Raw genomic sequence first — 14485 nt, forward strand, 5'->3', positions numbered from 1 at the left:
TTTGTGCATTTAGTTTCCCTGGATGACTTTGAATTTGGAGACAAAGCCACAACTTACAGTGATGTCATGATATATCTTAAGATAAGTACCCATTTCCATGGAATTACTATCCTATCTGTACAAAGATATTAGTTCTGAAAGAATAACACAAATAAAGGGCAATATTGCAGGCTTCTAATGTTGTGTTCAGAAGAATTCACCTTAGCTCATAGTCATTTCAGCCCATGTATGAATCTGTACAATAGAGAGATAAATAGGTGGGAGAATATGTTTTTCTTCAAGGGGAAGGGTTCCAAAACAAACAAGTAAAGAGATTCCCACGGAAGTATATTTTGACTTGACAGTATTATTTCCCAAAGGGATGTGTCCCTCTCTGCCAGTGGCCTTTTGCAAGGATAGTCACGCAAGGGTGAAGATGAGTAACTAAAAAACAAGAGTCATATTTACTAAAATAAGATCAAGGCCTAGGGTTTTGTAGAAATATCCCAGTACACTCTAATCCCAGTAGAATGCCTGAAGAAATACACACTTTTACAAGTTTTCTCTGAAAATCTGCTTAATCTTGCCAGATTTGCTTCCTTTCCTTTAGGACTCCAACTAATTCTTTCTTATAATAAACTATTATGCTATTACTATAGGATTTCTCTATTTCATACCAGTCTAGATGTAATCCAATACAACTAGTCCATTCATGTGGCCATATGTATACTGTGATAATGCCCTGTCAAAGGTTTGTTAAGTGTCCAAAAAGGTGTGTGTGTGTGTGTGTGTGTGTGTGTGTATCAGAGAGAAAGAGAGAGAGTCATTCCATCATTGATAGAAATGCCTTTACATTAAATAACAGTTTGTAAATAAATAACTAAATAAAAGACAAAAGCTGCGTCTTTGAGAGCTGTATTACTAGCAAACATTCAAACACATATTGATGGTTAAATCCTATGTTCTTAATCCATGATTTTAGGCTTACTCAAACCATATCCCCAAATTATTGAATTTGATCGTATGATCTGGCCTTATATGGGAGATATAAAATGAACCTCATTATTTTGTCCTGTGCATCATTGAATTAAATCTTATGGATTGAAAAAATATATTGTAGTTTTAAACATGCAGAGCTGAAGAATGCCACTTTCTAAGAATGATTTAAGTGTTAGAGGTAAACAAACTAATTAAACATACTTTCTTTCAAATATAGTTTAAAAAGCTGATGCTGTTGCAGATATAAATCTTTCCTATGCAGATTACTTGAGTGATGGTCTCACCCCACTGGCCTGTCCCACTTGTGCTAGTAGACTTGTGCTGTGGGTCCTGTCAGCCCAATTATTCCAGCTGGTGGAGTCCAGGAGGAGACCCTTCTCTGCTGTGGCTGCTGCCCTCTGGAACATCTCCCCCCCCACATGTGAGGTTGGCCCCAACCCTCCTATCCTTTCATAAGGGCCTAAAATATAACTCTGCCAGTTGGTTTGGGGCCCTAATGGGGAAACAACACAGTAAGATGGTTGATCAAATAATAACAGATCCCACTTCCTCCCACACCACCCTCACCCTCCCCACATGTTTGATTTTAGTTTATTTATATTTTAATGTATACGTATAGACATATTTTAATGACTGTAAGCCTCCCAGAGTTACCTTATGGTAAAATAGGTGCCTAATAAATGTTATAAATAATGTATAAATAATCCTAGAAGTATTTAGAATTCAAAGGCATTTAGAATCACATCTTAGTTTCCACAAATTTAGAAAACGTTTGTCCTACTGTTGTTTGTTTCAATGCATATCAAACTTTATTGGAAGGCAGAGAATGAAGAAATGTAAGTTATATTTTCCAACCCAAACCAATAAGTGATTGGTTTGATAACATACTGTTCCAACAGTGTAAATTTTCACAGATGAAAGATGCTGATGGGCATTCTGCATCCTTTAAGCAGCACATTTGCATCGCGTTGCATACAAGAATAGGGCAGACAATTTTAAACAAAAAGATTCATCTGTATTTAGAATCTTGTAGTAACATTTTCCTATGTTTAAGGGAAACTGTGTTCAAAAGGACCAAAGACTACTCATGTCATTGTTTTTAAAGATTATAGGAATTCCAAGTCTCTGTGAAAAAGAAATATTGATGTTACTATTGTAGCTTCTCTTTATTGATGGGAACCTTTTAGCAAATATTCTAAATTAAATGCTGGGCTCAAAAATGCAATTAGGTTGTGACTAGAAATCGGTAGTACAGTATAGGTGTTAAATAAAACATCTAGAATAATAATTGAGATATAAATCAAATAGTGCCAGCATAATTAAAATAGAAAAACGTATGTATTTCAATGGGAGTGACTCTAATTTACCTGACATGGGAATAATTATCATGCCAGACTTCCCATATACTAAGATAAGGGAAAAGGAAGTAGTAAAAGTGTTTTCATTTTATATTGGGTGAAAGTTATATGAATCTTTGATTATTCAGTGTGATACATCTGTTTCAGAAAAAAAGTATATTTGGAACACAGTATGTTTGCTGACCTGTTATATCTGCTAGCTAAATTAAAACTTCAATCAATCAGTAATCAATTATCTATTTTGGTCTAGCTGACTATAAGCATCAAGGCTTTCAAATGCATTAACAGGTTGTTGGTGTAGCTTAGAGATTTCCTCTACATTAGTTCAAATAATTTGTTCTTGAGTAGACAAAAAAAAAGCCTTCAGTTTCTTTTCTTGAATGTTTCAGTTGTCAACCATTGCCAGGTGTTATCTTAATTCACTTTCCCCTTAATCTTTTGTACAAATTGACCATGTAATATTTTTCCTTGCCAGAATTCTCTCTGTGTTTTCATAATGTTATTTTGATATTCATGTTTTGTTTCCTGCACATTCAATGAGTTCCAGTTTGTAACTTGCATCAAAGCTCATTTTGCCTGGTTTTTTATGTAATTAATGTAGTGCATGCTTTTCTTCTTCAGAAGTGTATTTAACTTGAAGTAAACCTTGCCTCCATTTTTGCAGACAGGTGTAATATGTCAATATCACTACGGGGATTTAATATATAATGAATAGTCATCAGTTTTCTTGTTCTTAAGTCCAAACTGTCTAGTTCAACTTGCAACTAGTTAATTCTAGCAGTGTATCATATCACAAGTATAGCCTAGGCATTGGTAACTACAGTACATGTTGGTATTGGTAGCTTGACTTGGTGCCAGTTTTTTGTTTTTAATGCTTATGATTTAAATAGTTTTAATATGGTTTTTATGTTGTTTTAATTCTTGATTGGGAGCCCCCCCAGAGTTTGGTATAAAATGGGGAGCTATAGAATTATTTTTAATTAATTAAAAACTTTGAAGGTGTTTCCACCATTTAGTTTTGTCCTTAGCAATGTTCTTGCTCTTTGGATGTATACTTTACTAATCACAGTTTTAACTTTTCCATGCTTGATGTTATCCAACTGTAAATGGCCAAGATACTTGTAGGCTCCATCCTGATGGCTCCTAACGATTTAGCTATTCAGTATTTAAATTGTACTACCATTCATGATTTTACCTCTATTTATTGCTAGTGCACATTTTTCTAGGCCAAATATCACTGTGATAAAAATTTTTATAATGTTTAATAACTGTATTTCAATTTCTGATTTTCCATAAAGCTTCAGATCATCTATATAAAGCAAATGTGAGATTTTATTAGTATTTTTTGCAATTTGATGACCAATATTTGTTTTCTACAAAAGTGGGGTCATAGCAGTGATAAATAATTAGGGTGTAGTTAACTACAATTTGTATGAATTAATTTTAAATAAATAGTTTATTTCAAGGCATTTTGATATACCAGCTGTACAATGTAAGCCCTACTGTATTCTCTAAGCCCTACTGTAATGTAAGCTCTACTGTATTCTCTAAGACCTAATCCCAGGAAAAACTTAGAACATTAGAGTTCAGTACTGTAATCCTATAATAACATCTTGACTGTAAGTCTGAATCTATAAGATTGAATTGAGTCATTGAGTTAAGTCATTGAATTCAATGAGACTGTCTTCCATATAAGCATGAATAAGACACTACTCAGCAAGACACTAGTCAGCAATATGTGACATCAAAAACATAAGCAAATGTCCGGTGATGTTCACAGGAAAATAAAATGGCATATGTGGCAAAAGAATTTCTTGCAATTGTGTGTCACTGAAACCTTATTGTTGACCTTAAATTGGATAAAAGTAAAAGCTCGTTTCAAGGAAAGCATATATTAAATTGATTAAGTTCTCCTCCATGAAGTAAGCTAATACCGTACGTGTTTTTGAAGCTCTGCCATATTGGGATTGGCAGCTACTTATGTCTCTTGAGTAATGTATTTCTTGTAAGCAGATGTTCAGGGCAGCAGTATGAAAACAAGCTTTTATGCTTGTGTAAACTACCACAGCAATAATGGCAATCAAATCAAAGACAGAGAACAGATCTTAGCTCTGTAACTTGTCTTCTTGGAAGGGTTAACTTGCCCAGACTTTGGAAAATTGTCTTAAAAACAAAAATCTGTAGGATTGTCAAAGTGGATTGCCCAGGAAATCCACTGGCACTAATACTTTGAATGATAAGAGGGTCTGGTGTATCTGAAATAATTAATATTAAAACAATGATCTTGTCAATTAGACAAGGAATTTGAAGATGTTAATTAATTTGAGCATAAATAAAGTAAAATTTCAATTACAGTGAGTGGGACTCTGAAAAGAGTAAATGAGTAATAAATTGTAGCCAAATGTTTCTGGTGAATTGTCAGATTGCAATGTTCAAATGATAGGTTAGTAACTTTTTTATAGTAGCACTATTTCATTTGAAAAGAGTACCATTTAATATTAGTGTTGATTTCGAAAGCTTTATTTAAGGCATATTATTTAAACTGGGTTTTGTTTACTTCTGCCAAAATGCTTTACCTGGTCTATATATCTTTCATCAGCCTTCTTTTATTTGCTCCATAATCATTATGTTCTCCTTTTAAAGAAGAAAAACTTGCAAGGCAATATAAATGAAATTGAACAAATGGTGCTTTGTGTTTATTTGGTTTAAAGGTTTATTTTTCTGTCTGTTTTTTTTTAAAGACAAAAATACATGGTCTTGGATTTATAAAAATTCATGCTCCTTGGAATGTTTTGTGCCGCGAAGCAGAGTTTATGAAACTGAAGATGCCCACAAAAAAGGTTAGTTTTAGTATTCTTTAACATCAGGAGGTCTAAACATTTAAATGACATGACATTAACTTCTTTTCATAGTCTCCTCATAAATTAAAATAGTCTGCCTGTAAGAGAAGCAGGATATTTAACTAAACCTCTTGGTACAGTTTGTGACACAATTTATAGAGCAATGTATGAATTGTAATGCTGCAAGATATAAATGTTTATGCATGTTCATTGCACTGCATTGCAGAAATGTGTTCCTTAAAAGATACGTAGACATAGTTGGTGCCATTTTGTAGTTAATCTTATAAATATTTATTGCATGTCTTTCCAAAAATCATGCATAAAACAGGCTGCCTGTGTTTGCTTTTGATTCAGCTGCAGGTTTTTTTCTATTGCCATCAGCCACTCCTCTCATCCCATCCTAAAATTCTAATTTCACTGATATTAACAATGTGCAACCTGATGCTCTTCAGTCAGAATTAGAATTCTCTCTGACTTTAGCCATATTGGATATGATTTATAGAATAATCGTCCAAAATATTTGGAAAGTACAAGGTAACCAAGGGTCTCCCACAATTAAGTGAGTGTTAGTTATCTTTTTCTGATTTCACACCACAGATAAAGCCATTATTGTCTTCAATGTGCATGCGTGATGAGGTTTAAATGTTAGATTTTATGTCAGATGCTCAGCAATTGGAATGGCCATTGGAATGGCAATTCAACATGCATTACATAAAGAAACAGCACTTCTCAAGAAAAAGAATTACTACAGTACATGCTAAATATAGTAGATTTTTAAAAAGAAAATATGACTGCTAAAGCAAACAAGGCCATTAGCTATTCTACAGACATAAATCTGTGTATGCCTTAACTTTGCTAAATTTCATCTTTTCTAATCATAGTTTATGAGGCTACAGTTCTAAAGGATCCTTTGAGAGGATGGGATGGATCATCATAATAAGAATAAATTTACTGAAATTATGACTAACATATCATTACTTAAGTCCCATTGATTTCAATGAATTTACTTAACACCCTAGTTCAAACCTAATAGGTTTTGAGTTTAATATAATGTGTGAATCTATCTATTACAGCAGTGATGGTGAAACTTTTTGGCACCAAGTGCTGAAAAAGTCGTGTGGAAACATCACACGCACGCACGCTCGTTGGGGGCATGCTCCAGAAAAGCCAAACTTCCGGGTTCTAGCGCGCATGCATGCTCGACAATCAGCTGGCTGGCATGCATGTGCAGGGTGGTTTTCAGCACTGCCGCGTGCATGAAGGGATCGCGCTCTGGAAAAACTGGACTTCTGGGTTCTGGCATGCATGTGCACCTGACGATCAGCTGGCTGGTGTGCATGCGCACACCAGTTTTCGGCACTGCCGTGTATGCGAAGAACAGCTGATCGTCGCACGTGCATGGCTGCCAGAAATCTGGAAGACAAATAGGCAAGTCTGTGTATGCCGGGCGACATGGGTTCGCTTACCGTGCCATAGGTTCACCATCACAGTATTATAGCTTTGTGTTACTTTAAATTTGGAAATATAATTAAAATAAATAACATGATAAATGTTATATGATAAATAGAACTTGAACAGATACTGTTACAAAATTCAAGTCTAATGTTTAATTTTAGTTTTACTTAAAATAATTACTTTGTATTCTAAAGCTGTCTCTTCTTCCACTAGAGACATTTCCCTGCGGAGTCTGGGTTACATCTGAGTCTGACCAGTAGGCACAACAAACTGTTGTTTAAAACATTCTAGTCTGTGTCTCTACCATGGAAATTTTAATGTATGTCTATATAAATAAGATTATTTCTGTGTTTTCAGTTAAATACTTCTCTCATTAAAAAATAAGTTTGAAAAGTCAAATTATTTTAATGACAATATTATGCTGAAATTATGATTCTATATATAGACATGGATATGTGAATTACAAGCATAAAAGAACTAGTAGAATCTAGTTTTAATTTCCAATGAATATTTGAAGTACAATTCTAAAAGCCCATTGTCACCATAGAATATTATGTGATTGAATACTATGCTTTTGAAAGATGTGTCTGTACCTGTTCAGGGTGCAAAATTGAGAAATGGATCAATATTTAATGACATACTAAGTGCAGAACCCAGACTCTGAAGGGAAATGTCTCTAATGGAAGAACAGACAGCCTTAGAGTATAAAGCAATTTATTTTAAGTAAAACTAAAATTAAACATTAGGCTTGAATTTTGTAACAGTATCTGATCAAGTTCTATTTATCATGTTATTTATTTTAATTAAATTTCTAAATTTAAAGTAATCCATCCATCATTTTTAGAAAATCTGAATTAAGGAGATCAGAAGGAATTGAGCCTCCTTGGCCAGAAAAATATGAAGTAATATGATCCAAATCAGCAAGGATAAGGTGCTGGAAACAGAATTTTGTATAATGTAATGGGGTATACATTATAAACAAAAATTTGCTTTTGTTTTTTTGCTTGCAGAAAGTTTATGTAATATAAAAATTATCATCCAATCCCTATTGTTGGAAGCCATTCTGTCATAATTAGAACCATAATTGCATAAGATTCATATTCCTATAGTCCTATCTTTACATGACCTTTCATTTCAACATTTGGACATCACCACCCATAATGATTTATGGGTAAATACTTTGGCTATCTAATACTTTGGCCACCTAATGAAAAGGAAGGACTCACTGGAGAAGAGCCTAATGCTGGGAATGATTGAGGGCAAAAGAAGAACGGGACGACAGAGAATGAGGTGTCTGGATGGAGTCACTGAAGCAGTCGGTGTGAGTTTAAATGGACTCCGGCAGATGGTAGAGGACAGGAAGGCCTAGAGCAGTGTTACTCAACCTTGGTAGCTTGAAGATGGGTGGACTTCAACTCCTAGAATCTCCCAGCCAGCAGCACTGGCTGGGGGATTCTGGGAGTTGAAGTCCACCCATCTTCAAGCTACCAAGGTTGTGAAACACTGGCCTAGAGGAACGTCGTCCATGGGGTCATGATGGGTCGGACACGACTTTGTGACTAACAACAACAACCCATAATGATTTTCTAATTTTAACTGTCCTGATTAAAAGTTTTACTTTTTTTAAAGCCGTGGTACATTCTACAAATGATTTAAATGAAGTAGGATTTTTTTTTAAAAAAAGTCTTTTCAATCCTTAGGTGTATCAAATTCATCAACCTCATGGCCTTTTGAAAAAGATCAATTCTGTAATCCAAAAAATAACAGAACCCATTCAACCTAAAGTGGCAGAACATAAGCATCAGACAGTGAAACGACTTTCCTATCCTTTCTCAAGGGAGAAGCAACACTTGTAAGTTAAAGTTCATTGGTTTTAGTTCATGTCATTTACAACAGAATTGGCCCCTGGGAATAGTACTAGGCTCAAATATGTGAATATTAATAGAAATGTGTAGGGTTGTGCCTGAATACAATTTGCACTAAATTTATCATTTTTTCCAAATAAACAGGATCTTGTCTAGCTCATGGAAGATTTTTGTCATGATGAATTTCCTTAATGACTTACGAAATAATCCTATACCCATCTGCAAGTTAAATCCCACTGAGTTCAAGCCATGCCCCCAAGTAAAGAGATACAGGATTCCAGTTTCAGGCTGTAGTTCTGCCCTGACTGATCGGGAAATAAGCCAGCTGAATCCAATCAGGCTTACTTCTAAAGACATACAAGTAGCTTGATACACAAATAGTTGGATTCCCAAAGCTAAGACTAATAAAAGAATGGTAGATATCTTATTTGGCTGCTTTTTCTCTTTCTTTATTAAAAACCCATTGGTGTGTATGCCACACTTTCCCAAAAGTGGTTCAAGAGAGAAAGCAGCATCACATTCTACGGCCAAGTCTATCTTGTAATCTCTTTTTTACCACAAGCAGAATACAATATAAACCATGAGAAAAGCAACCTATTAAAAGTTCATAAAAGTTGTAATACAAGGAAAAACAGCACACAGACAATTAAAGTATATGAACTTCTACTGGGTGTCTACTGGGCTTCCTTGTGTAGATGTTAGGCATTGTAAGAATTGACTGCTGGACTAAATGGGCCAGGGATCTGATCCAGCAGGACATTTTTAATATTCTAATTCGGTCTCCATGTGACAGTATTCAGTTTAGCAATCATTACAGGATATTTCTCAGTTGAATAAAGAATATGACTTTTAGTTACTAGGGATGTTGTTAGACCGTACCGCCTTATGATTCTACTGTACAATTTTCTTGAAAAGCAATGTTTTGATATGGTCATCAGCAGAGCCCTTTCAGAATTGTAGGCTGAAGCAACAGGTCTATATATTATAGGTCTAGAAAGCAGCACAGTGGTTAGAGTGCAGTGCTGCAGGCTACTTCTGCTGATCACCGGCTGCCAGCAGTTTGGCAGATCGAATCTCACCAGGCTCAATGTTGACTTAGCCTTCCATTCTTCCGAGGTCGATAAAATGATTCTGTTGTATATTGCTTTACATTTATTCAGGGTTTTTTTTAATTTTTTTCTTTTCCTTCTCTACTATTATCACAGGTTTGACCTCTCTGATAAAGACTCCTTTTTTGATAGCAAAACTAGAAGTACCATAGTAAGTATGTATTTCTAAAATATTACAGTAATATGGTATTCCTCTTTAGCTGTTTTCATGATTTCTATATAATTCATTATATGAAAATCTACATCAGAAGTGAATAACCTGACTCATACATCTTTCCATCTTATCTTAATTTTTAATGTGGTAGGAGAGGAAACTTATTAAATATGTGAGTGTAAAGTGTAAACTGTTTAATGTTAATTAAATGTAAATGAAATAAAATAAAATTGAGTTCTTGTTCCAGGCCACTATTCTTTTGAATTATGACTCTCAATTCAGAAAAAGTTCTGCATACCTACTAGTCAATCTAAAAAGATGTATTTTATTTTTTTAATCTTAAAAAAATAAAAAAATAATCAATTCAAACATAAATGATAATACAAAAAACAAAACAAAAAAAAAACAAAACAAAAAAAACTAGAATGACCAAAATCCAAAATAAATATTTTTCTTAGAAACAAAAAAAAAATGAAGAAAAGATAGTGGTGAATAACTGATTTTTATTGCTCAGTCTTAAAACATTTTGTTAATATGTAAATGTACAATATATCATTGGGAAATATTGCAAAACATGTTGATGTCATAAAGCAGGATAAATATCTAGCACTAAAGTATGCCTGAATGCATTGCTGCTCTCGCAGGAAAGCTTTCTTTTCCACTTTTCCCATTGTAGGTGCCACCAAAGTCAGTTCTAGAGAATTGGGAAGACTTTGGGAATAGATTCTGAGGACATCTGAAGGAACTTCAAGATAGTAGGAAAGTGTCTACTAGTTCTACTAATACAAACTCCCACAGCTGAAAAACTTAATTAGTTTTCTTCACAAAATCCTGTAACATAAGTGTAAAAGGGTAAATGTAAAGGTTCCCCTTGCACATATATGCTAGTCGTTTCTGGCTCTAGGGGGCGGTGCTCATCTCTGTTTCAAAGCCGAAGAGCCAGTGCTGTCCGAAGACGTCTCCGTGGTCATGTGGCCGGCATGACTGAACGTCAAAGGCGCATGGAACGCTGTTACCTTCCTATCAAAGGTGGTCCCTATTTTTCTACTTGCATTTTTTATGTGCTTTCAAACTGCTAGGTTGGCAGAAGCTGGGACAAGTAACGGGAGCTAACCATGTTACGCGACACTAGGGATTCAAACTGCTGAAATGCCGACCTTTCGATCGACAAGTTCAGCATCTTAGCCACTGAGCCACCGCATGCCTGATAACATAATATAACATTTTTGTTATCCCCTGATAACATAAGTGTAGGCTGCTCCAATTAAGAGCTCATGGTTCCCAAACGAATAGGAAGGTAAAGGAGAGTGGCCTTCCCTGCTTTCTCGTCTCTTAAAGCTTTATATAGAAATATTGTCAGTTAAATGTAATAGAGCTTTTTTGCATTTTGCCTAGTATGATGTCACAGTATGTTGCAGAAAAAATACATAGTTTAGTACACTGTACATACCATACTAAACAAATTCAACCTGAACTATATTCCTTTTCTCTAGGTAGAATTAGTGTGAAATATAAAGTAACAAATACTATCAAACACATCACTGTATAATTCATTCTTTAGTCAAAATACTGAATAAAGTTTTCACTCCCTGAAAAAGGGATAATTCAATGGGATAATTTTCTATGCATAGCAAAGTAGTCCCAAATAGAATTTGTAATGTAATCATCAACAAACTGGAGAATGGCTCTGAAGGGATGCCAGATTTAGTAGCAGTGTGACTCTTTCTCAGCATTTGGGGTATCTTGCTTTGAAGTGGTATAGTTCATGTTTAACTGGAACATTTGCATTTTGAAGAAGCTCCGATACCCAGAACTAACTACAAGTTGCTATGGATTAGTATTCAGCTTGTAGTAGATTCCTTTTGTCAGTTTTATAGCACCAAGGAGTCTGTATAAATTGCATGAGGAATGTTATTGCCTTTGTGTACTTCCTGCATCTTCCTCCATATGCTAAACTGTCATCAGTAATCCTATACCAAATACCATAATAAATTCTGCTTCCAACTCCCACTTTTCTTATCTGAAGAGCCTTCAGATTCTTTAATTATTCTACTGCTGGTTTGTTTTGTCCCCTGTTATCCTCCCATTTATTTTGACTAAACAAGCCAGCTAATATTATTAACAAATGTATTTTATTAAAACCTATGTTTAAAAAGGGTTTTTTTTAGTTTAGCTATGAAGAGTTTAAATTGTTAATGAATGACAGTTCTACCGTATAGAATTTATGGGAATTGATTTTTCCATATATCCTTCCACGTTTATTTCTACATGGATTTTATTTCATTTAACTCAGAAAACAGTCTTAGATACGTCAAGGAGTAGCTTTTAAATTTCAGGAAGAGAAGGAAACGGAAAGAAATTGTGAATATGTTATTTTAATTTCTTAAGAAATAGGAAGTTGAGGATGGACAAAGTGTGGCCATTCAGATATTTTGAATTAAAATCACAGGTTGTACAGGTTTACAGTCAATCTGCAATTGGCAATCATACTCAAAGCCCAGCCGGATATTGTGTGTGTGTGTGTGTGTGTGTGTGTGTGTGTGTGTGTGTGTGTAAAAATTCTATAGACATCAGGTTTCTTTTGCTTCCTATAAAGCAGATGGATAGAAGATAAATAGAATGGATGGATGGATGGATGGATGGATGGATGGATGGATGGATAGATAGATAATTATGTATAAATGCATATTTACATACATAGCAAATGACCTAATAAAATACACTTCCTCACTATCTAATGCCACATGTTAACATATATAAAGTTGTTTCTAATTATACAATTTCATACAAATGTTCCAAAAAATCTCTGTGAACTGCAGTCCTATCCATTGTTTTCTGAACTAATTGGGAATTGCTAAACATAAATTAGTTGGGTTATTCTGTCAGTATTGTTTTTGTCCAGAATGCTTCCCCTCCCCTGAAAAATAGAAAGGTGAGGAAAGGTGGCAAGTTTTTTTAATTGGTTTCCATGGCTTGGAAACACAGCTGTGTAAGAGCTAATTACTAGATATGGCTACTATTGTTTTATTCACCACCATCCATTTAAAAAATAAGGCTTAATTAAGCAAAACAAAATAGAAAAAAGATATGACACAGTTTCTAAAGGTGTGCTTAGCCCTGGAGATTATATATGCCACTTTGTGACTCATTAGGCTGGAAAAGTTTTGAAGTTTTACAATAATTTTAATCTTAATTTCAGAAGGGTTGCAATCATAAATATATGAATGAATTATATATGTCATGTGGGGCTTGTACCAACTGTATCTTATTAGTCAATACTTTCATTTATATTGAAAACAGTTATTACAGACAGTTGACTAATGTATATTTTATTCAATTTGTGCCTGATAAACATGACAGTTGTGAATGCTCCAACAGTGGAAGTTTTTAACAAGATGTTGGATAACCATTTGTCTGAAGTGGTGTAGGGTTTCCTGCCTAAGCAGGGGGTTGGACTAGAAAACCTCCAAGGTCCATTCTAACTCTATTATTATTATATTATATTACATTTCCTGATTATATTATTTACATTTATACTGAACAAAATGAGGTGATACTGATATAAATGTAAACATTGGCTATTCCCCATGTTAGAAATTTTGAAATGCCCCCTTTTTAAAGTCACTTTTTAGATTCCACTATTATTTTTGAATGCTAGTTTGGAGCTATATGAATTTATATAAGTTGATTCCCTGATGACTAATTTCCATGTTAAGACCGATGATGTATTTTTCAACATCATTTGTGCCCATTTCACTGGAAAGAGCAATGATTTTATAACTGGAAAATTTGTAATATACCATAATAAATAATTTAACATTTTGAAATATCTATACTAATAAAAAAAAGTTTACTAACCAACTCTGGTTTTTAAAAGGTGTAATAAAAATGTTTTTATGTGATCTTAATCTTTACTTGTTGAAGGCATAAGCATACTTACCTGAACTCAAAGGGATTTGGTTTGTTGTAATCATGTAATCAAGATACTAATAAATGCCGCAGACTTTCTGCAGGACAGAATTCACTTCTGATGCAAAAGCTAGCCACTTGGATTGTCTTGGAAATCAACTAACCTCCCCCAAAATAGTTATTTCTGAAATTATTTCAATTTTCCTTGGAACTAATTTTTCTAGTATCTCATCTAGTCAACTAACAATGTCTACAAAGAAGGTGGAGAGATGTAGTTGCAAAAATACAGCAGTCGGGCTGCAAAAATCTGAACTACCATAGGTAGAGTTTTCTAAATCTCTTTGATTCATTTGGATTTTTATAGCCCAACTGAATGGATAGAAATGAATGAAGGAAACATATTATTCCACCCAACAATAGCATTAAATCTAATTGATAAATGGGTGGTATTTGCTTTATGTGTTGAGACAAGTACTATTAGCCCCTGAAACCTATAGTCAGAAATAAAAGTCACAACAATGAATAAACTTGTTTTGCATGTTAATAGGGTGCTTCCACAATATGAGGAAGTAATCAAATAGATTGGTTTAATAATAATTAAATTGAGCCCATTTAATTATTCATTGATACTGTGGAAACATCATATTTTCTAACCCTAGGAAAAAAGGAGTAGCTGATAATAATGGTATTTCTCAAAGTTGTACAAAATAATTGTTTTCATAATAGGAATTTCACGTTTTTAGTATTTTGCTTGCTTAAGAATTGCATTTGTTAGTTTTTGGAGTGGTACACAGAGAAAATATTATTTCCCATTTCC

General features: G+C 34.2%; 1 protein-coding gene across 1 annotated transcript in view; it reads left to right on the plus strand.

Moving 5' to 3' along the window:
- The window catches only part of ANO1 (anoctamin 1), a 120335-nt gene that overhangs the window by 53619 nt on the left and 52231 nt on the right, over window positions 1-14485 (plus strand). The window contains exons 4-6 of the mRNA XM_070957565.1: window positions 5078-5176; window positions 8332-8483; window positions 9702-9756. Coding sequence (XP_070813666.1) covers window positions 5078-5176; window positions 8332-8483; window positions 9702-9756 — 306 coding nt within the window. The remainder of the gene's footprint in view (window positions 1-5077; window positions 5177-8331; window positions 8484-9701; window positions 9757-14485) is intronic.

Source organism: Pituophis catenifer, unplaced genomic scaffold (assembly GCF_029215685.1).
Source record: "Pituophis catenifer annectens isolate HBS135680 unplaced genomic scaffold, rPitCat1.0.hap2 SCAF_1, whole genome shotgun sequence".
Taxonomy (NCBI): Eukaryota; Metazoa; Chordata; class Lepidosauria; order Squamata; family Colubridae; genus Pituophis; species Pituophis catenifer.